The sequence below is a fragment of the Theobroma cacao genome, chromosome 10 (assembly GCF_053813885.1).
Source record: "Theobroma cacao isolate CCN51 chromosome 10, ASM5381388v1, whole genome shotgun sequence".
In the NCBI taxonomy this organism is placed as follows: Eukaryota; Viridiplantae; Streptophyta; class Magnoliopsida; order Malvales; family Malvaceae; genus Theobroma; species Theobroma cacao.
In genome coordinates, this window is record NC_142648.1 from 3,778,761 (window position 1) to 3,800,696 (window position 21,936).

The following is a 21,936-nucleotide window of genomic DNA, read 5'->3' on the forward strand; positions in this document are numbered from 1 at the left end:
GGTCACTAAAACATGGAGCTTGCATTCCACAAAAAACAACAGTGAATGGGTCAAACTTTCTTTGTACTTTCCATCATTTGGCACACATGACACTCATTAATAACTCAAAAAAATTAATAACTTCGACATAATTAATCATTGATAATGGTCAATCGCTTCTATGATTTGAATAAAAATGTTAAATTTGAGTCTTATTGTGAGAAAAAAGTAGTTAAAAAATCATAATAACATAAAAATAAAAAATATTCGAAGTAAGAAAGGAGAATTGTGGTATATCCCACCATTGGTATATTGACATAATAATTGATTAAATTTGAGGGAGTCATGTATGACTTGACTGTAAAAGTATCCTTAAAGTATCATGGAATATTGGTAATAAATTTTAATTCACCCCCCCACCCCCAGCCAAAAAAAAAGGACTTGGAAATGAAATAAACTCCAATTATATTAGAAAATAAACAAGAAAACAAAATAGACTGCAAAATTCCCACATAGACAAAGGGATATTTCATACTGATTAATCAATGACATCATCAAAGGGTTTTGATGAAGTCTGCTTTATTGCCCTTTTTTTTTTTTTTTTCCATTGCCTCCCCCTTCTCTATATATATTCCTTCCCCCTGGTTTCAACTAAAGCAGCTCCTCTGTTTCTCACAACAAACAAAACTCAATCTCTCTCTCTCTCTCTCTGTTTTCTTTTCTTTTTTTCTCCCCTGCTTTTTCAACAATGGAAAACAATGACAAAGCTGCAATCTCTCCAATCTCAGTCTCAACCCCATTTTCTTACTCTCCATCTTCTTCTTCTTCACCCCCTACTCCTCATTATTCGCCAGGTTTTCCTTCTCCAAACTCCCAGTCTAATTCTCCCAAGAATTCTCATCAACCCCCTCCACCACCAGCTTCTCCTCCTCCAGTTGTTCTCAGCCCTTGCGCCGCCTGCAAAATCCTCCGCCGCCGCTGCGTCGAGAAGTGTGTTTTAGCCCCTTATTTCCCTCCAACTGAGCCTTATAAGTTCACCATTGCTCACAGAGTTTTTGGAGCTAGCAACATCATTAAGTCCTTGCAGGTAAACTATATCTTTTTAAAGCCTTCTGTTTTTCTTATATCAATCTGCCATTATTACCAAACTGGGTTTTCATCAAAACAAAGATCGATATATGATTTTGTTTTGGTTGATTAATTTTTTTCTCTTTCGGAGAAAATTCTCTTCCTGCTTTGTTCTCAACCTGATAAAGGGTCACACTGTTCATGGTCAAAGGATCTAACATCAATTGCCAAAAAACATGTGGAAGTTAGCGTTTATTATTAGTCAGTCAAGATTACAAAATATCCTAATGCATTACGGATCAACCATTTTTAAAACGATTTATTTCCCAAAATATTTAGTCTGCCATTGGCTCAATGATCATGTTCCTCTAATCCCACGGCGCCTGGCTTTGATTTACCGCTTGCCCTTCGAGGGGACAAAGGCAAACCAAAAAAACCAAGGGAAAGGTCAACCATCCCCTTAACTTGCACAGTGGGTTGAATACACATAAATCACAAGTTGACTAGCTAAGGGGGTGCATCATATTGTCTACCAAAAGGCATCATTGCCAAGTTTTTCTCAAAATTTTAGTCCTGCATGCTTGTACTTGGTTCCAAAGTGGTTTCCCATTAATGTTTTGAAGGTTAAGTCTTCTGTCCGTTGTTTATTTCCAGGAACTCCCAGAGTCTCAAAGAGCAGATGCAGTAAGCAGCATGGTGTATGAGGCCAGTGCTCGGATTCGGGACCCGGTATACGGCTGTGCCGGAGCAATCTGCCAGCTTCAAAAACAAGTCAGTGACCTCCAAGCACAACTGGCCAAGACACAAGCTGAGCTCGTCACCATGCAGTGCCAACAAGCCAATTTACTAGCCTTAATCTGCATGGAAATGACACAATCTAAAGAACCCACTTCCCAGCAGCAACCTTACAGCATTGACACAAGCTGCTTCCTAGATGACAGTAATCTTGCCTCAGCCTGGGAGCCTCTTTGGACATGAAGAATAGATATTAAGGTGGAAAAAATCAAAAAGAAGAAAGATATTAGTTAAAGAATTTTCAATAAAGTGATTAGTTTATGGTAGGTATGTGTCCCTAATGCTTTTTAATCAGTCTTGTTAACCAAAGGGAACCTTTGCAAAAGGATTTCAGATTGAGGGTTTCTTATAATTTATTTGTAATCTTACAATGGCCAAATATAAAAATATTAGGAAAAGAGTGATGGTAGATACAAAAGGGAGGGAGGGAAAGAGAGCAGGCATGACTGTCTTTATCCCTAAGTCTGCTAATTTTTGAATTAAAGCAACTTTTGTTACCTAATTTTATCTTCTAAAATAGTTTTTCTGATCAGTTCCTTGTCAAACTAGCTTGCTCTTTGCTCATTTCTTGACTAACTTTGGCCTTTGTCATCCCACAAGCTGATCATGGTTGGCAAATTCTTTAACTATTTGCATAAACGAGATTTAAATAAAAATCTTAAATTTGAATCATAATACTACTTATTTAAAAAAAATTTAATATATTTATTCAATTATCATAAAACAATTCCATTATATATAATTAATGTACTTAGGCTGTACTTTAGACAATGTTCAAAACAACTGTACTCCTGTTTTTTTTGCAAAAGCGCTTTACTGACTTCTTATGTATTCTAGCTTTTCCCAGTAGATAAAAAGCAAAGTTTCCATTTGACTAGTATAATGTGTTTTTTGCTTTTGATAATTAAGAAAATAAAAATAAATCTTTCAAAGCAAAACCCAAGATAGAAAATACTTATTGAAATAAATGCTCAAATGCTACAAACCACTTAAATATAAAATAAAATATTACAAGTGATAAAATATCTTATTGCCACAATCATTCAGATTGAATCCTTTGACATTTCGATTCGTTCTTAAAAAAATGTTCAAATTAATATTTTTTTTTGTTTACATGTTTAAGAAAAAAATTGACTCGGATCGAGTGACAAAATAAAAGTGATGACATGGCAAATGCATATTATTACACCACTATTGCAACCAATTATAACAAACGCATTATAGGCTTACTTTAAATAAGTTTAAAAAAAAGATAATAATTGTTTTTGAAATATAATTGGAAACATGTCAATTCTCTAATTTTATCATCGATGTGTAAGACAAATTTCCTAGACCCGATCACACATTTGATTGGTTGTTTACGAATTGTTTAGAGAAAGATGTTTTGCATTAACGTGACAGATTTCCAATGTCACAAACTTTTTTTAATAAATAGGAGTAGACTCCAATAATATATGGAAATAGAGAATTATGGTCAATATATAGAAATTAGTTGCCCCTATGGACTGCCCTATTTTTGGTCCAGTGCTTGGGTGGTCATGGAAAACAGATGCACAATTCTTACATGGACGGGATTGACGGGATTGCTTAGGTGTCTTGTGAAATCATCTATGACGGTCTTTTTTTTTTTTTAATCGAAAAAAAGAAGATTCTAATACTATTTTTAAAATAAAAAATTATATATTAATTAATAAGATAAAATATTTGAATACTATGATCATCTCTTTCTTTTGATGGATAATAACATATTGTTTAATATTACGGTATAAAACAACCTAATTTTAAAAATAAATCAAATTTATAAAATATCATGTTTATGTTACTTATCTTTTTCACCATTCACTCAAAAATTAAAGGAATCTTTTTATATAAAAATATTAATTATTAATAAATATTTTTCACGTATTTACGTTATTTTATAAGGTAGTATAAAATATATTTTTCCAAACTGACGTACCAAATTATACAAAATTCTTAAAACTCTATTAATTTATGTTATATTTCATGATTTAAATCATGTATAATTTGAAGGTTTAATTTAATTCCCCCTGAAACCCAAATTAATTACATAATCATATATATATATATATATATAAAATAAACAAAAAGGCGAAAACGCGTTTTGAGCCCGACGCTCTTTTATTTCACTTTTCATCATATCACGTGCGCCCGACATGTCTTGTTTGATTTCGTAACCCAAAGAAAAGGCATTTACATTACTCTTCTCAAATCTCTTTTAATTTCTAATTTTTATTTTATTTTATTTCTTTCATTCTACTATAAAAAAGAAGAATATAACGTTGATTTGCTTCGAGCCCTTTGACAATTATGTGCCCTCTTTGGCTTGGTCCCCGCCCCACATACATCACATCAATTTGACAAAGAAATTCCAAGGTCAAATCCTATATTACAAACCACTCAAAATTATCAAAAAAAAAAAAATAAATAGATTAGTTAATCTTATCCTCGAATTAAAGTATTTAAATATAAATATTTAGAATTTCTTTTTTTATTATATAATTAAGATTAGCACAGTTAAATATATTTCATTTCAAGATGAAAACATTATTAATTGAGTCAATCGTATAATTAATGTATTGAGATGTGAAATGTGAAAGTCTACGTACCACCGGACTCATAAAAAAAAAACATAAGCAGTCTCGGCAGGGCATTTGTTTGATTTTTCATATGGTTTCAACTCTTTTACTAGTTCGTAATGAGAATAAAATAAGAAAACCGGCGGTTTGATATGAATGCAACTCAATATCTACATAGGAATGATCCACCAGTGGTCACCCTAGCCTTATTAATGGATGAAAGTCGACAGCTCAAGGTTGAAATGTACTCATAATTTCAGGATGACTTAATTGTTAAAATTTATTCAATTTTCATAATAATAATTTATAATTAAGTATTTGATTTAACAATATATGTATGTATTTTTTATTTAAAATATCATATTTAAATCTTTCCTTTTTAAAATTTTTTTCAAAGCAAATAAGCAGCTAAAAGTATATCCACTATAGTACTATAGCTTCTTTTATCCTACAATATGCATAATTGAACTCATAACGAATCAACCTTGGGGTTCTCCATTTGTTGGTAAGATTTGTCTTCTTTTTCATTAATTTGCCGATACCTATTGATTTCAGTAATTACTACGTACACATTTTTTGTGTTGAAAACTTTCTTCTTTGTGTGGAGTCTATAGTTCCAATTGCAAAGGTTGTGGAGAGCTTAATCGGCTGCCGTTTTGTCAAACAGACTAGGACAAAATTAGTTAGTGATTCCCCTCAATCTGTCAAAGTCAGTTCTTTGGTCCAATGAGAATGGAGCATGCTAATGTATTTGCATTATTCTAAACAACTTTGATCCTATAGCCACAATCGCTTACAAATGCATTCAGATTTCACCACCATCTCTCAAGCCCTCTCTCCTCTTGCTTCTTCTTCCTCATTTCTCAACCATTTTTCAACATGAAATTGATTATTGTTAGGTGTGTTAACAACCAAAATTAGGGCTCATTCCTAGCAGTGTAACATTCACACTATGAATAGAAACATTGATATATAGTACTGATGAACTTATATCATTTAAGAGAATGGGCCAGAAATCAGAATAGAAATAAAAAGGTTTTAATGTGTATTGCTTCATCAATATTTATATCAAGCAGCAACTCCTGCTATAAATCCATACTTACCTTGACCACGTTTGAACAAGTTAGCCGCAGGGGATCAGGCTAGCTACCGCTGTGACTCGTGAACCATATTAGGGAGATATTAAGCCACTGCATGATGATGCAGAGGGACAGTGCATGTTAAATTCATGGAATGATATTATTGTATATGGTTTGCTTGACTTAATTTCGCACTGTTGATACACAGAAATGGTAAGGAATAATAAATAATCACGTTACCAATATTTATGTTCTATGACTAGTTATGACACAGTCTGATTATTGTCCAACATTTTAGTATTTTTATTTAAAAAAAAAACCATTACCACATGCAATTATCAAGCTCTTGCAAAGATTCTTATTTAACTTAGAGCAGCAATTGAATGATATTTTGCAAACTTATAAGTTGTATGTTATCTCCTATTGTTCGTTCAGTAGTGAGGTGTTTATTACGTGATAATGTGATCTATATATGATACAAATATAATTTTTAAATATGTTTATGTCAATAAAAATTTATTGGGTTTTCGTTTGTATAATCTATTTTGACTACACGTTTAACTCTAGTCGAAGTTTTGTATTAGTTTTCATGATACTTAATAAAATAATCAAATTTGATTGAGAAAAAAATTAATCAAACAAAATTTTGGTAATAGTTATTCCTTTTTAAATTTTTTTAACCTGGTTTAATTGCAAAAGAATAAAAAACAAATTAAGCTTTTTAGTTGACTCGAGAATTAATTCTAGAACTAGAATGATTAACCCATTTAGTAGAAATTTGAGATTAACAAGTCAATATTGAATAAATTAGAAAAATTGCTAACATATGGAAAATCTTTAACAAGTTAAGTTGGTATGGTTTTTTTTCATTCGAAGTGGAGAGCTCTAGAATTTACCATTCCTCCATTGACTTAAACCCTGTTTTCACATGGAAAACTATCACTGAGGTACTGCTTGTGAGCAAGGAAAATTCAATATCTAGAAGACCATTGTGTTTGAAAAATTTTGTACACTTTTTCCTTTGTCAGTTCCCTTGATTTTCAGCATGTTCATAGATTCTATATTTAATGATGATTTATTCATACTTTCATGGTAAATGTCGACAACGATTTATGATCATAGCACTGGTGTGAACTCCTTCAAATATTGTATATTTATTTTATATATGAATGAAGTTTTTAAAAGAATATTTTGTTTGTATATGCTAGCTCCGTCAAACAAGTACATCTAGACTCACATATTAATCCATAATTTTTGTCATTTGAAAGAGTCTTTCGTTTGTCTATCGATCCACAAATTTTGTTTCATCGAACCTACAAGTCAAGCACACTGTTCTCTTTTATGTTGGAGTAATTCGCTTTTCTCTTAATGGCGAGATTTATTTAAATTGATCGTGATATTTATATGCAAGTCTAAATATGTAAATCTTAATTTTTCTCTCTGTGTGTATATAATATTTATTTTCACATTTAATCCATAGACTTTGTCATTTAAAAGAGTCTTTCACTTGTCTATCGATCGAAAAATTTTGTTTTGTCAACCCTAAAAGTCAAGTTCATTAATTATTCTCTTTTATGTTGAAGTAATTTAGTTTTCTCTTTGTGCCGAGACTTATTAGAATTGATCATGACATTCATGTGCATGACATTCATGGGCATGACATTCATCATTTATGAGAGTCTTCCATTTATCTTTCCATCAACAAATTTTATCAACCCTACGAGTAAAGCACATTATTTCTCTTTCATGTCAGAGTAATCAGCTTTTCTCTTAGCCACGAGACTTATTAGAAACGACTCTAACATTCACAAACATATTTAGTATTAAGAACTTAATACTATTAAAGCAAGATTAAGCAGTTGGTAATGGGAACTCGAAGATATGAATACAATAAAATTTGGATATAAAGTCGTAATCTTAAATTCAACATTCACTCGTAAGGAAAACGTACCTATATATTTCTATATATAATAAGCTTTAAATTCAAGTCAAGGAATGAACTATCGGTTGTGAAACTGGAGCATGTGCTTTTGAAGTCTGTTTAAACGTATCATATTGATTGTACGTGACTCACTGGGAAGAATTTTGAAGTCTTTGAAAATGGAAAGAGACAACTGCAAAATGATTGACTTGGATTAAATTTGGCTTTTTAGAAGGAATCAGCACCACGTTGCAACATATCCATGATTGTGCCATTGCCTGCTTGACGGGCTTTTCTTTTTTTGACTATTTTATTAGAATTCTAGAGGCAGAGAAGAGATTCAATCTATACCTCCTTGACGGGTTTTGATCCATCTGTATGTATTTTGTAAGTTATGCATGTTTGTTTCTCAGCGGTGATGAATTCGGGTAGTTTACATGAAAAATAATTAAAGAGTAATCATACAAAGTTATGGATCGAGTTAACAATTCGTTTTAAATTAAAAAATAAAAATTAAGGAGTGACTGTCACTCCTGCTCATTCCTATCATTACTTTCGATTCGTATTTATTTTTCAAAAAATTTAAAAGAGTAGAAAAAATTCAAAAACTACACCGTCTTTTTTAAATAAAGATAACAATCGTTAAATCAAATCGAAATATCGAGAAAAACCCGTAGAAAGAGTGACTAGCTAGCTTGAAATCCTGAGTAATTTCATATAATTTTTAATTAATTCGTATATTTTTGTTTTATTTCATAATACATATATGCTGTCAAAAACTTCCATGTTTTTATAATTGTTGGCCACCCTCTTGGATGACAAAAATTTCAACATGGTTCTTCTAGTGGAAGCCCATTTGCTTCTTTTGGAATTATACTTCACAGCCAGCTAACCTTTGAAACTTTGGGACTTGGCAGGGAGAATATATAGTTGCTGAATTAGTCAATTGATAGTGATACAGTCAATCTGTCAACTCTTTTTGCGTTTCACGCATATAAGAATTTTATTTATTTCATTTTTTTAATTTTTTGAATCAAAAGTCCTTGATTTGTAAGTCTATCTTTTTGTTTTACATGGAAAAAAAAAAAAGCCCTAACCCTAAAATATTTATATATATAAGAAAAACAAGAGCGTAAAATCTTATAAAAATAATTTATTTGAGCAGATGCTATCCGTCCCGTTATTTTTGTCTCAGTCATTTGTCTTATATTAACGTAATAATAATTTATTAAATAAATTCAAAAAAATTCTATAAGTTCATTAATGTTTCAATCAATCTATAAATGAAATAGTTTAAGTTGAACTGTTTGAAAAAGAAAAAATATTGATTTCTTAAATTCAAAGTTTTGATTATGGTAAAAGAAAAGAAAATTTTAATTTATTAAATCCGAAACTCTAATACCATGTTAAAAAAAAATTCTTGATTTATCAAACTCGAAATTTTGACATCAATAAACTATTATTATATTAAGTAAGAGAAATAATCTATAAAATCGACATATCACATAAAAACAAAAATGAAAAGTTTACGATCCTTATCTTTCACGAGTTCGTTGCTTTTTAAAGTAAAGCAAGTCTTTATTACAAAATTCAAAGTTGATTCTTTTATAATTAATGTAATGCTAAGTGTAAACACTCAAGCAAGCAATTTTAACTAAACTCTTTCCTGTTGCCCCGGCGGACCCTCAATTAGCTCTTAATGTTTGCTTTAATAGTTAATAATCATGTTTAAGTAGTTGTCTATCTAAACAGGATCAATGCAAAATTCCACCAATTTGAACACACCGTGGTCCGACCTCCTTCTTTGACATCATTTTCCTCATCATATTCAAACGTTATTGCTTATTAAAGTATTAATTATGTTTAAAGTAATAGATATACTATATATTCTAAAAAAATTAATGTAGATAAAAAATATGTATTCAACCAACAAAATATATCATCTTTTTATCAATTTCGAGATACAAAATTTATTACAAATTACATTCTGTCTCGTTTTTATTTCGAACAACATAATATTTCTACAAAACAATTGCGTTGATGTTATTAATTACAATATGTATCATGTAAATTTAGTAATTACAACAAATGGTACCATTTTTTAATGTCGTCAATATTATAATGTGTATATATGTATGTACGGATGTATAGGAGAGTGTTTCAAAACTAAATGCTTTTAAGTGACAAAAAATTAATTGAAATTGGGTTATAAAAAATGTTATTTTTATAGTGAATTACATATCTTATATACATCCAAAAGTATTTATGATTTGTTTGGAGGAGATAAAGTCTAGGATTTGAGAGTAAAAATATAGAACATTGTCATATTTATAAGCTTGTTACAAAGAAGAGATGAGAGCACTTGGAGTGAATCAAGTGCAATTTCTCTTCTTCTTTTTTTCTCTCGAGCCCAAAAATAAAAATAAAAAAACCCAATATTATTTGTTTAAACAAAGGTGAAATGACTTTTAAATTTTATTTTGATAAATTAAAAAGACTTTTCACTATTAGACTATCGACATGTTTGGTCACGAGAATGTTGATTTTGTTCTTCGCTTATTCTTTAGTACCCTCTTATATTTTGTTTGATTCACAAAATGATCATTTATAGAGAGACCGAAATAGCTATTACGGATCTCTCTTAAAAATAGCTATTTCATGGATCAAGGAATAGATCGAAAAAATTTTGATTTAGCTTTTCTATTATAAAATGAAAAAAATATTATTGGGTTAAGTCCAATCCAAACCAAGTTAATTAAGAAGCCCAATACTACTCTTGTACAACAATAAAGGCCCTACTATTCTAATTTTGGGCCAAAGCAATGAGGCTAAAAAACCCGGACCAAAACGTTCAATTGTGCATGAACCGGCCTATTTTCTGGATCCAAAACCCGGATTAGAATGGAATTGGGTCAGAGGAAATAAAGAAGGTGACAGGTAATTGGGTTAAGCCCAAAAGGAGTAGATCAAACCGGCCCCAATGAAAATACTAATTTCCCATTTTATCCATGATCAAGTATCAGAATTCCTCTTTTAAGACCATCATTTCCCTAACCAGAAGAAGCAGCCCTCATCACCAGGAGTTGGAAAAAGGAAAAAACCTGAAAATTTTGCGTTTGGGAAGCGAGAAAGTGCGAGAAAATGAGCGGAGCAGGAAAGAAGGTAGTGGATGTGGCCTTCAAAGCATCAAAGAACATTGATTGGGAAGGGATGGCTAAGCTTTTGGTCTCCGATGAGGCTCGGAAAGAGTTCGCCACTCTTCGTCGCGCTTTCGATGAGGTTAACTCCACTTTGCAGACCAAGTTCAGCCAGGTTACTGTTTCCTCTCTCTCTCTAGATCTTTTTATTTTTTTGTGTTAAACTTTTGATTAGATCTCTAGGGTATTGGTTTTTTATGGTGATTTTTTAATTTTTTTGATTGAAAGAAATATTCCTTACTGTTGAATTTTTTTTCAAGATTTAGTTTGGAATTTTTTTAAGTTTTTTTCAATGAAATTTTAGTTCTTTTTATTATTGTTCAAAAATGGGGATGAGAAGATTGTTAAAAAATGAAGGAAAATACCAGACAAAAATTGAAAATCTGGTTATTGTAATTTTACATTATTTGTTGATGAACCTATTAAATTTAGTGGGGCTGAAAAAATGAATTCATGTAAAATAACTAATCCCGAAAAAATGAATAAAAAGAATGTCATTTTTTAAGGGTGTATTGTTTTATTTATTAAAAAGAATTGAAATTCAGTGTATATATATATATGGGGAAAGTAGAATTTTGGGTTTTAAGTACCTTTTCTTCATTCTCTCTATACAGGTGTTAAAGCTTTTTATTTTTTGTTTCCCATTTGATTTTGCTCAATTGTGTTATTCATGGATTTCTACCATTTTCCAGCAGAGGAGGTAGAAGTCTCTTCTGATTTTAAAATTTCTAACTTCATGAATTTAGCTACACATTTGAGTTTTAGGATATCTCAAGTTGGCAATATCAAAAGGACTTAATCTCAGATTAACACTATGGCTACACACACACAAAAACAGTACTAGCTTTAGCTGCTTTGTCGGTTTGGTGTTTGGAATTCTTTACGGTATAAACCTTATTTAACATATCATTTTTCAATGAGCATAATATGTGATGCGAAAAAGTAAAAAATATGAAAATTGAAGCAAACAGTCTGGAAGTTTCATTTTGAAGACTTTTATTTGTCATTAGGGGTGATTGTTGACTTTGAGCCCTACCATGGTAATAATGTGTTTTTTTTTTGTTAAGCAGGAACCTGAACCCATTGACTGGGAATACTATAGAAAAGGAATTGGTTCTCGCTTGGTGGATATGTACAAAGAGGCTTATGACAGTAAGTTCATTTGATGGTTGCCATGGTTGGTTTACTTCCAATGCTATTTTTCAGTTTTAGATCAGTTCCAGGTGCTTAAAAGCATAAATTATCTATTTGCCTCCCATTTTGTGTCCCTCACATGGTTGGAGCTTCCTGAATCTGTTCTTTGGACTAACATTTTATTTTAAGCTCAGCTTCTTGATACGAGGCGGCAATTTTCTAAGTCAGATGATGATATAGTCACCTTGACAAGCTGCCTCTTTCCTTTTCCATTCTTCAATGATTAGTAAAGGATGGAAGTTAATGCTATCAACCATTCTTCAACTGCAGATATCTTTGATATTTGTAGGCCAGTTCCATGACCCATACTTGATCTAAAAGCTAAGATGGAAATCAATTGCCAATAAGGACATTGTATTAATCAGTTGCTATATTATTTGCTCATACAATTCTTAATATTGTATGTGTATGTGATTCTCTTGTACCATGCTATTAACATTTAATAGTCTCAGATTCATGCCTTAGATGTTCCACTTCCATATTGCTATTATGGTGATTAGATCATTCAGAACATCTAAGACTCCAGGTACTCCTATACTTTGGATGTTTAATGTAAATGAAGTTCAATGTGGACCTCTAATTTTTATGATCAATAGAATGCCACTCACCATTAAACCAGATTACTATCAAACTTTTGATGGTAAGGTTTTCGCAAAGCACACACTAGCAATGAGCCATGTGAAATAAGGCTAGTGATATTTCACAGTTTTCTTGACATATTAGTTGATTGCAATCTAGAACCACCCCTTCATCAACATACTATCTTTGTCTTGCTTTTAGTGACTTGTCTAACTGGATTCTCTGCAATTGTTAGCACCCTGGTCGTTGTTTGTCTGCACGTTTTGGGGTTTGGTGGAGCTGGGGGGTTCACTATTTCCATCCTTTTTCGTTTTCCCTACCTATGAGTTTTCCCCCCATCTTTACACATTCTATATGCTTCCTTTGCAGGTGTAGAGATCCCCAAGTTTGTCGACACAGTCACTCCTCAGTACAAACCAAAATTTGATGCATTGGTGAGAATCAATATGATACTTGACTCTCTTCTACCTCTGTCTCAAGATGTCCTTTTCATTTTCCTTATCTGATGTGCTATCTACTTGTGTTTATAGTTGATTGAATTGAAAGAAGCAGAGGAGAAATCCTTGAAAGAGTCTGTGCGTTTGGAGAAAGAAATTGCTGAGGTTCAGGAACTGAAGGTAATTGGAAAACAATGCCCAAAATGACTCATCCTTTGATCCGATCGCAACCGTTGATTTTGTTATTCTTTTTCTTTATCTGAACAGAAAAAGATCAGCACCATGACAGCAGATGAGTACTTTGAGAAACATCCTGAGCTGAAGAAGAAATTTGATGATGAGATCCGGAATGATTACTGGGGCTATTGACATCTTTGCTGATCTAAGGGGCAAGCTTTCAGTCTCAGCCAGAATTTCTGAGTTGTCTTGTTTCTGTTGTTCTACCCTAATGATACCGAACCTCTTTTTGTGTAATTTGGTTGTTCTGGGTTGGAAAGATTGGGCTCCAATAATAATTGGGTTTTCTGTGTAGAGAAACAGACTTATCCATTCACTTGAGAACGAAACAGAATATTGTAAGACATGCTCCATTAAGTGGCATCCACATCCATGTTTTCAATGGAAAATTTTTTCATCTGCCTTAGCCTCTTTCCATGTGAAGTCTGTTTCAGATGTACAAAACTAATGAAAAGATCTTGATATCTACCACGGATTTAGCATAGAAGCTGGAATTCTTGTATGTAAAAAATTCATTGCTGACAGTCTGCAGCACAATGGGAAGCCTGCTCAGTCTCTGCCAATATACTATAAAGAGATGATTCTGGATGCCCTGTATGAATTCCATCAGCATTACATAAGAATTGACATTGCCTGATTAAATCAATTGAGAGGAAGAAGATTTACTGCACAAAGAATGTACACAAAATATGAAGAATGGATTCAAGATACAAAATTTAACCCAAGAGCTGATCAACATATCTGACCCGCCACTCCCAGGGCAGACCAAATATAGCTTTCAAAGGAATTCAAGGCTACAAAATGTGTAAACTGCCAGAAAAATTACAAAGTTTTAGCCAAAAACAGTGTTGTTGACAAATGAAATTCGAAGCACTAGCTGCTGTTAGTTTTCGGGAAAAAGCACAAAAATTTCCAGCAGCATTCAGTTGCTTTGACCACTAACAAAAACCCAGAGGCCATTGTGGATTGTGTTCTTACTTTGGAAGGACTTGTATCTACCCAGAATTAGCCAATTTCTTTTGGGAGAGTTGATCTGTAGCCGCATCTTCGTTTTTGTCCATGGCCTTCCTTGCCAACTCGTAGCCGGCAAAGTTCATGGCGCCCAAGGGAGCAATCCAGAAAAACCTGGGTACTGCTCCTTTAAACAGGCCAAGGGGTCCCTCATGACGCAAAATAGAAAAGGCGACCAACGACATTGATATTGGTCGGCCACCTGGTGCAGTCATCATTCTAGTTTTCATAACATCAAAAGGTGTAGTGACAACAGCAGCTAACCCTCCAGATAAAGCTCCAACTGCAATTGTTTCCCAAGGTTCCAGTTCCCGTCTCAGAAGTTGCTGGGCAAGCTAAAACACCATGCAGAACTCATATGATAATTCTTATAAAACTGATGATGGAAATTATTATTAAATCTTAATATTCACCATGCTTTTTCCCCCTAAAGTTAAAGCAAAAAGAAGATAAAATTATCATCCTTTTAAAATAAGCAATTTCAGTTTAAATAAAACAATCAAATGCATTATGAGGCGAAAAATTATTCAACAAATCCAAATATGATATGGTGGAGACCAAATCAAGAAACTAAAATTTCTTGGAATTCCAGAAAAAAAACAACCTTGCCCAACATTACTGTTTTAATACCATGACAGTGTCACTGCTACAGCAGTGCATAAAGGGCAGCACACCACAGCCAATCGTGAAGCAGTCCAAGATTGACTTAACAAAAGTGTATGTACAATCATGATTTCAAGCAAGCATACACGTAGGATGCATCTTCAGTAAATTACTCCACTCATCACTGATTAAAGTAAGCAGTATACAGGAGATTTTCAAACTCACCACCAATTTCAGAACCTAAAGTAAATAAAACCAAGTTGAATGTCTTGTTGTTTTCTTCATTAAAAAACATTAGCTTTATTTTCGATTAAAAAACATATGCATTTTCATTTTACCAGATAAGAAATAAGAGAAGAGTAATACCAGCGAGTGATTTTAGTTATAGAGTTGTTCCATAAAGCTGCACTAATGTCTTTTTTTAGTATAAACTAAAACCTTAAATCTGTAGTTTATTTGGCATATACTGTTTTTTATACAGGATTTTATAATTATAAGAAACTTGCTTCATTATGGCAAGCATGTTTTTAGCACTGCCTTGGTGATACAAACAAGTTTCAGTGCCTTGAGCATGACCACACTAGCAAATTACTTAGACAAATAAAAAATCTCAATGTCCAGACAGATATCATTACCTTTTTGGATTCAGCATAAAGGCCCATCCCAGCAACATAGAATGGCACCTCACGACAAAGAGTGGCCCCAGTCCCACGGAAAAAACCCTTCAGACCATCCTGTTGCCAAGTGCCAACAAGAGCTTGTCCAACATTGTCAAATAGGCCAGCCTGCAAACGCTGCTTTAGTACCTCACAAGGAATCCGCACTGCTGTTCCCAATAATGTGCTGCAGAATGATGCCATTGATTGAACCTACATAGCACACAAATGCAAATTTTAACTCTGTTGCAGATCAATATAAACAGACAATTTAATTAGAATCATTCCTTTCAAGTTAAGAGCAAGACTGGTTCTTTCTGCAATTTAATTAGAATCATTCCTTTCAAGTTAAGAGCAAGACTGGTTCTTTCTGCATGCACACAAAGAGAGACATGAAAAACACTATTAACAAACAAGAGGATCCAGTACAAATCTAAAAGATGGGTAACCAGTTACTTGAAGTTAGAATCTTTCCTTTTCAAAGGTAGATTAAAGAAATAAATTTTCCAAAAACAGTTCCTTCAAATTTCGTTATTGTTTATGTTCATGCATAAAGGGTGCTGCGAATGTGCACTATGCATGACCAAAGGAGCACCGTTCAAATATTCTAGGGTAGCCTGCTCTACATCCTTTATACAAGGAAGGAGAAGGAGAGAAGATACTTAAGCTTCAACATGTAAATTTTCCTTTTTCTAATTTTTCACAACTAGTCTAGAAATATCCATGAAGTCAGGATTCCATTACTTAATCTAATAGACTGGGCAAAATGAAAATAGCCACATGAATGCCACTTATCAGAAAAGTTACGTGATGTAAGACATTCCTATGAAAAGGACAATCAAGGAATGCTAGAGCTTTGTGCTACAGAGAAGAAATAGAAATTCAATCACAAATTCACAACCAAATAATAGTGCAACAACAAGTACCTGGATGTCTGGAAGATTTGGAGCAACGTTGATCAATACAAGCTTACTTGCTTCAAATATTCCCGTTCGCAGGCCATGGCTACAATTGTTGAAATAAAACCAAACAGACGGATAAATGACAAAAGTAAAATCAAAATCAGAATGAAAAAAAGAATAGTAAACAATGAAAACTATACAAAACCTTGAAAATTGTCCAAGAATTGCAGGGACTGAACCCCTATATAACCCCCGCACTCCAATTTGTGGAAGCTTTGAAATAATTTCCGGGAAGGTCAGGGTTGATGCTTGCACCCGAGTCTGATAAAACACAAAAAAGGGGAAAAGAAAAAAAAATCATCAAACAGCCCTACTGGCACATAACAAGGTGTATTCCATAAAAAGAAAAGGCCATGGCACAAGTTGAGCAAAAACATGAGCAGTTTCAGCAAGAAGCCTGCAAGAGTACATGCATATTTAAGCACAAACACTTCTTTGACTCCCTTTTGTATTAAGTGCTTTAATTTTTTAGTGTTGAGAGGAGAACTAAAAATAAGCATTTCTTTGTTCTTTTTAAAATGTGAATGAATAGTTGATTTTCCTCCTGGATTACTCAGATCACAGACTAGTGAAGAGTCCAAAGGGAGATATTAAACTACCAAAAAGGCACCTCTACCAAGTGAAGGAGACAAATATTAAATTAAACAATACAACACAGATAAACAGGGACTAGAAGAACAGTATAACCAGTTATGCAATCAGTTGAAAATGTTCCAGAACATGCACAATTAGCCCAATGCCTCACCAATATTTATCTAAGAAAAAAATAAAATTAAAAAACTCAGCTATTTAAAAACAGTATAAAAATACAGAGTACTTGCATTTGTCTAATACCATTTGTGGGTTTATCATGAAGAAAAGCAATTACCAAAATTTTGAGCAAAAGCCATCTGCAATAGAACCCAATATATCCTAAATCTCACAAAGAAACTGTTTTTCACCATATGCCATAAAGAAAATTGTTGGTCAATGAAGTCCCATACACAGGAGCTCTCCATAGTCTACTAAAAGTAAAAACTAACATGGCAGAGTGCAGATCTGTCCTCGACAAAAGATATGATTACTAAGGATTCTACTAGATGTTCACAAACAGGCAGATTTTGTTACGTAAAAACAGCACTAAGCTGAAGAATGTGCCTTTATAGTATCAACTGGGTGCATTAAAGATGTGGAGAGTGCACATGAAAGACCCCCCGCCAACGCAGATTTAAGAACACTTCCAGCAGGTATTTCCACAGGTGGTGCAACAGCAACGACAGTTGCAGCTTCAAACCAGATATTCCTGTATGTAATACATAAAGAAGTTGCTATCAACAGTTAGTCACCAGTTGTTGTGCAAAACAAAAAATTTATGGCCGCCAAAAGAAAAAGGAAGGTGAGGATAAGTGCTATTAGGATTAAGCTGCTGTAACAACCTTCATGGCCTGGCACCAAAATTTTATACTAAGTACACACATTGATCAATTAGAAACGATGACATTGTTTGCAAGGTAATCCAAACCATGAAGCACAGAGCAGTACTGCAGTAATAAAACAATTTCACAAACTGAACCTACATACTGTAATTTGGTAACCAAGATGCAAAACTAAAGTTTGAACTTCTAACAATGCAATAGTAAATTAAATTTGAGCTTCTACTTATACTTCAGTTCCTAATTAGGACTCTGAAATCGAGAACTAATCTTACCGAGGATCATCTTGAAGTAGTCGGTCAGAAGGCAACAGAAGCATAAAATTGCGGAAGTGTCCATATGAAATAGATTCTTCAGTGTCTGCATTCAAAAATCGCATCATAGCGACAGCATTGTCTTCATTTGCTGGAAGTCCAGCATTTTTAAGTGATGCCAATATTTCACTTTTTTTAAGGGTCCCAGACTTGCTTAAACAAAGAGAAGTATACGCTCGAAGAATGGTTGGCTCCTTCTGTTCCATCAAGGACAAAAACTGCTTCCAACCAAAAGATTTTGAAAACAGATTACTTCTAGTGCGGCGCATGAACTCCCTAGCATACCTCCGTGGTAATTTTCTTTTTCTCATAGCAACTTCAAGATCTTCTAAAGTTACTTGGCCATCACCATCTCTATCCAGTTCTTCAAAGAACCTCCTCCCTGAAAGAGTAATGCAAGAGTATAAGTCAGAGCATACCTAGCATGAGCACTATACAGCACTACAGTTAATCACATTAGACCATGATATATTACCTAACCTTAACTTAATGCTATGAAAACTCAAAAGATATGAACTCATTTAGCACAAAGTTTGATAAGTCACAAAAGATATTATCAATGACATGTCACAAACACAAGAACAGCTTATGCTATGAGCAAAAGTTACAATCTGAATCTCCAAGTTCAATTAGGACTGGGGAAAGGAGATATCAGAAATCAAAATTTCAAAACTACCCAGTTCCTACTCTTTTCCAGCAGGAAGAAAAATGCACTACAAACCTTAAAGAAAATTATAGTTTGAATTATGTTAATCTTATAAAGCACACTACAATTCTTTCCTGATGCTGCTATTCAAGGAAACAAACAAAAAAATGATGCATCATTGATTGTTTGCTGGGCTCCTGAGAAGCCATACCTTCAGACTCCGTGTATCTAAAGAAATCCTGGACAGAGAATAATTTCTTCTTGTCAGGATGGTCTTGTGAAGAGCGGCCCAAAGGTGGTAAAAGCTCAATCAATTCCGTCAATGAGACAGTGGATAAGGTGGATCTCAAACGCTCCACATTTGATAGAGGAATGCTAAGTATCCCACTTGCAAGTTTCTGTGGGGAATTACCACCTGCCTCTTCCCTACTGCCAGTAGTAACACCATCATCACCCTCTTCATTCACTGAAGAAGCAACTCCAACTATACCCGATGGAACACCTCCCACTCTAGCAAACTTCAAATTTCCCAGAAACCCATTTACATCAGCCTTTCGTCCTTCCCAAAGACTTGTCACTGCTTTTAAATGATCAAAGTGAGCGGGAGGAGATGGAGCCGATGGACAATCACAATGCTTCTGATTACTTTCCTGTAGAAGTTGATCAAACTTCTGAAGATTTTGAGTCAACTGATCAAATATAAACCCGATAAGGCATTCAAATGATACACGTTTCCCATCATTATGTTCCAAACCCTCATTCTCTGCAACAAACTGAGCCCTTGACTCTTTACGCTCAAACTCAAAGGAAGACTTTAATTTCATGTCATGAGAATACGAATTTAGACACACTTCATCTTTGTCACCCATTTTCTGAATTTGTTTCCTCCCTGACTTAAACAAGCTTGGAATAGCCTGGACAAAACTATTAACCAACACTGACCAAGTCATTGCAAACTGCAAGCAATTCATACAAGACCCTTCATCTCTATCCACATCCTTATCTTTCAATCCTTTCCTAACCATCTTAACCTTCTCATTGTTCTGCTCATTTGCCGGCAAAAACATTCCCATAAAAGCCTTGATAGGAACCTTAATAGACAACCCTTTCTTTCTCTCTTCACCACCAACACAACACTGCCCATTATTAACACCACTACCACCAAAACTACCACTACTCCTCTTCACCCCAAACATTTGAACCTTACCATTCCTATCACTACCATTCAATTGGGCAATCAATTCAACATTATTTCCTTTATCATTTGAGACTCCCCAACAACTTTCGAGATCTTTTGCAGCTTTCTTAATACCGAATTCAAGAGGTAAAAAGGCTTCCTTTATAAATTGAATCGAATTCGAAATCGATTCAATGGGATCATTTGTAGACACCATTACTCCTACCACCTCAAAAACTCCTTACTCTTCAATACAAACTCCCCCAAACTCTCCTTCTCTATCAAGATTCAACAAGAACCATAGTCAACACATAAAAATCAAAACCCAAATTGAAAAATCAAATCTTCAACCGATTCAAAGGGTGAAAAGAGCTTCTTTTACTACTTAAATCGAATTGAAAATCGATTCCATTACCCCCTAAAAGACCCAAAAATCCTCACTTTCCTATAACATAAACTCAAAAACTGCACGTTTCTAAAGATTCAACAAATTCTTCACACCAACTAAAAGAACCCACCAAGCCAGAACCATAACTTCAAAAGAAAATTAATATTAAAACAATAAAAACACAGAAGGAAAATTAAATCTTTAGCCCATAAAACACAGTAATGAGCTAAAAGGAGATTTTACTTTGGGGGAGAGGATCTAATGAAGAAACTGATGCTGCTTTTTAAAGCAAAGTAGCCTTATCTGCTCGGACAAAAATAACCAAATGGGTAGTACTTTTTTTGTCTATTTTATGGAAAAAAATTCCATTTTTACCCTGCAACGAATGGAAAATATTAGAGCTTGAAAATGGGTTCTTCTGAGTTCTTTTCCCAAGTGACAAAAAATAAAGGAAGTGGTTTAAAGTTGTCTTTGAAAAGGAAAGTGAAATTGAGGGACTGAATTGGGATTTACCAAAAGGAAATGCTAAATTTAGCTTCTTCTTTTTTTGGGACAGCTTTTAGAAGAGAGCGAGAGATATGGTGGTGGTGACAAAGGAAGAAGAAGCAGAAGAGAAGAATAGGCTTGGGTTTTTTCTATTTTCTTTATTAATTTTTTTATTTTATCAATTTATGGAAAAAATAATTAAATTAATTTTTTGGATAGAGAAGAACGTGTGGATAAAAGACTGACGTAAGGTTGAGTAGGAAGCATTTGCCCCTTCAATTTTCAGAAGTAAATAAATTAATTTAAAATTTTTTAAATTAAAACAAGATATCCAATGTTTATCTATTTTAGATTTTTGTAATTACTAATTAAGAGCTTCAATTAAATTTTGGGATTATATTTTGCTCTTTTTTTTGTTAATTTTGGATTTCTATATTTTTAGTTAAAATAAATAATATTTATATTATGAATTTTTTCAGTCACAAAAAATATTACTATAATTCAAATAATTGACTATTTCAATTTAAAATTGACAATACTATTTACATTTTCTCTATAAAATATCTAAAAATATAAAAAAAATAATTTTAAACATCTTATGCATAAATATGCAATGGTGATAAATTAAATTTTTTTAAATTCTAATATATTTTACATGTATATAAATATTTTTAATAATAAAACCAAAAAAAATTGGGGAAAAACAAAACGAAATTGTTGGATCCATGAATTTGTGTTAGTGGCTATAAATAGGACGGACAAATGACAAATTGACATCTAGCTTTTCTTTTGCATCTGCTTGTGACACGTGTCAGTTTAGGCACCATAACGTCTGTTGTTTTAATGGGACCCATTGGAGCTCTTTCTTATTCTCTGAAAAAAAAAGGAAGAAAAAAAATTAAATTACAATTCCAATTACTTATAAATTAAAAGATTGATTTAATTAATAAGATTTTCCGTCTTGGCATAAGTTGGTCAAATTTTAAATATCAATAAAAAGTAATATATCTTAATGATATTTAATGAATACAATAATTATTAATATCTTTGTCTTAACCCTAGATCGAAACAATTATCCTTTTAGCATTAAAAAGATTTTTTTTTTTTTGAAAAAGGGTTTTTAGTTAATTATCATATAAATATGACACTATCTAACCTACCCTAGGAAAAAGACTTGAATTAATGAAGAATTTTCCCT

The 21,936-nt window shown here is 33.1% G+C and overlaps 3 protein-coding genes across 3 annotated transcripts; 2 read left to right on the forward strand and 1 right to left on the reverse strand.

Annotated features, from left to right (window-relative positions):
• Positions 1-622: 622 nt before the first annotated feature.
• Positions 623-2,374, forward strand: LOC18586345 (LOB domain-containing protein 1-like). Its single transcript, XM_007009676.3, has 2 exons — positions 623-1,066; positions 1,702-2,374. Exons 1-2 carry the CDS (start codon positions 728-730, stop codon positions 2,023-2,025), a joined length of 663 nt encoding a protein of 220 aa, XP_007009738.1. The 5' UTR covers positions 623-727; the 3' UTR covers positions 2,026-2,374.
• Positions 2,375-10,480: 8,106 nt separating this feature from the next.
• ATPQ (ATP synthase D chain) lies at positions 10,481-13,489 on the forward strand. The gene is made up of 5 exons (XM_007009677.3): positions 10,481-10,751; positions 11,707-11,788; positions 12,779-12,843; positions 12,940-13,026; positions 13,114-13,489. Exons 1-5 carry the CDS (start codon positions 10,581-10,583, stop codon positions 13,213-13,215), a joined length of 507 nt encoding a protein of 168 aa, XP_007009739.1. The 5' UTR covers positions 10,481-10,580; the 3' UTR covers positions 13,216-13,489.
• Positions 13,490-13,729: 240 nt separating this feature from the next.
• On the reverse strand, positions 13,730-20,883 carry SAMTL (mitochondrial substrate carrier family protein). Its single transcript, XM_018129231.2, has 7 exons — positions 18,899-20,883; positions 18,003-18,423; positions 17,453-17,597; positions 16,461-16,576; positions 16,280-16,358; positions 15,333-15,566; positions 13,730-14,429 (listed from the first exon to the last, which is right to left on the reverse strand). Exons 1-7 carry the CDS (start codon positions 20,079-20,081, stop codon positions 14,079-14,081), a joined length of 2,529 nt encoding a protein of 842 aa, XP_017984720.2. The 5' UTR covers positions 20,082-20,883; the 3' UTR covers positions 13,730-14,078.
• Positions 20,884-21,936: the final 1,053 nt, after the last annotated feature.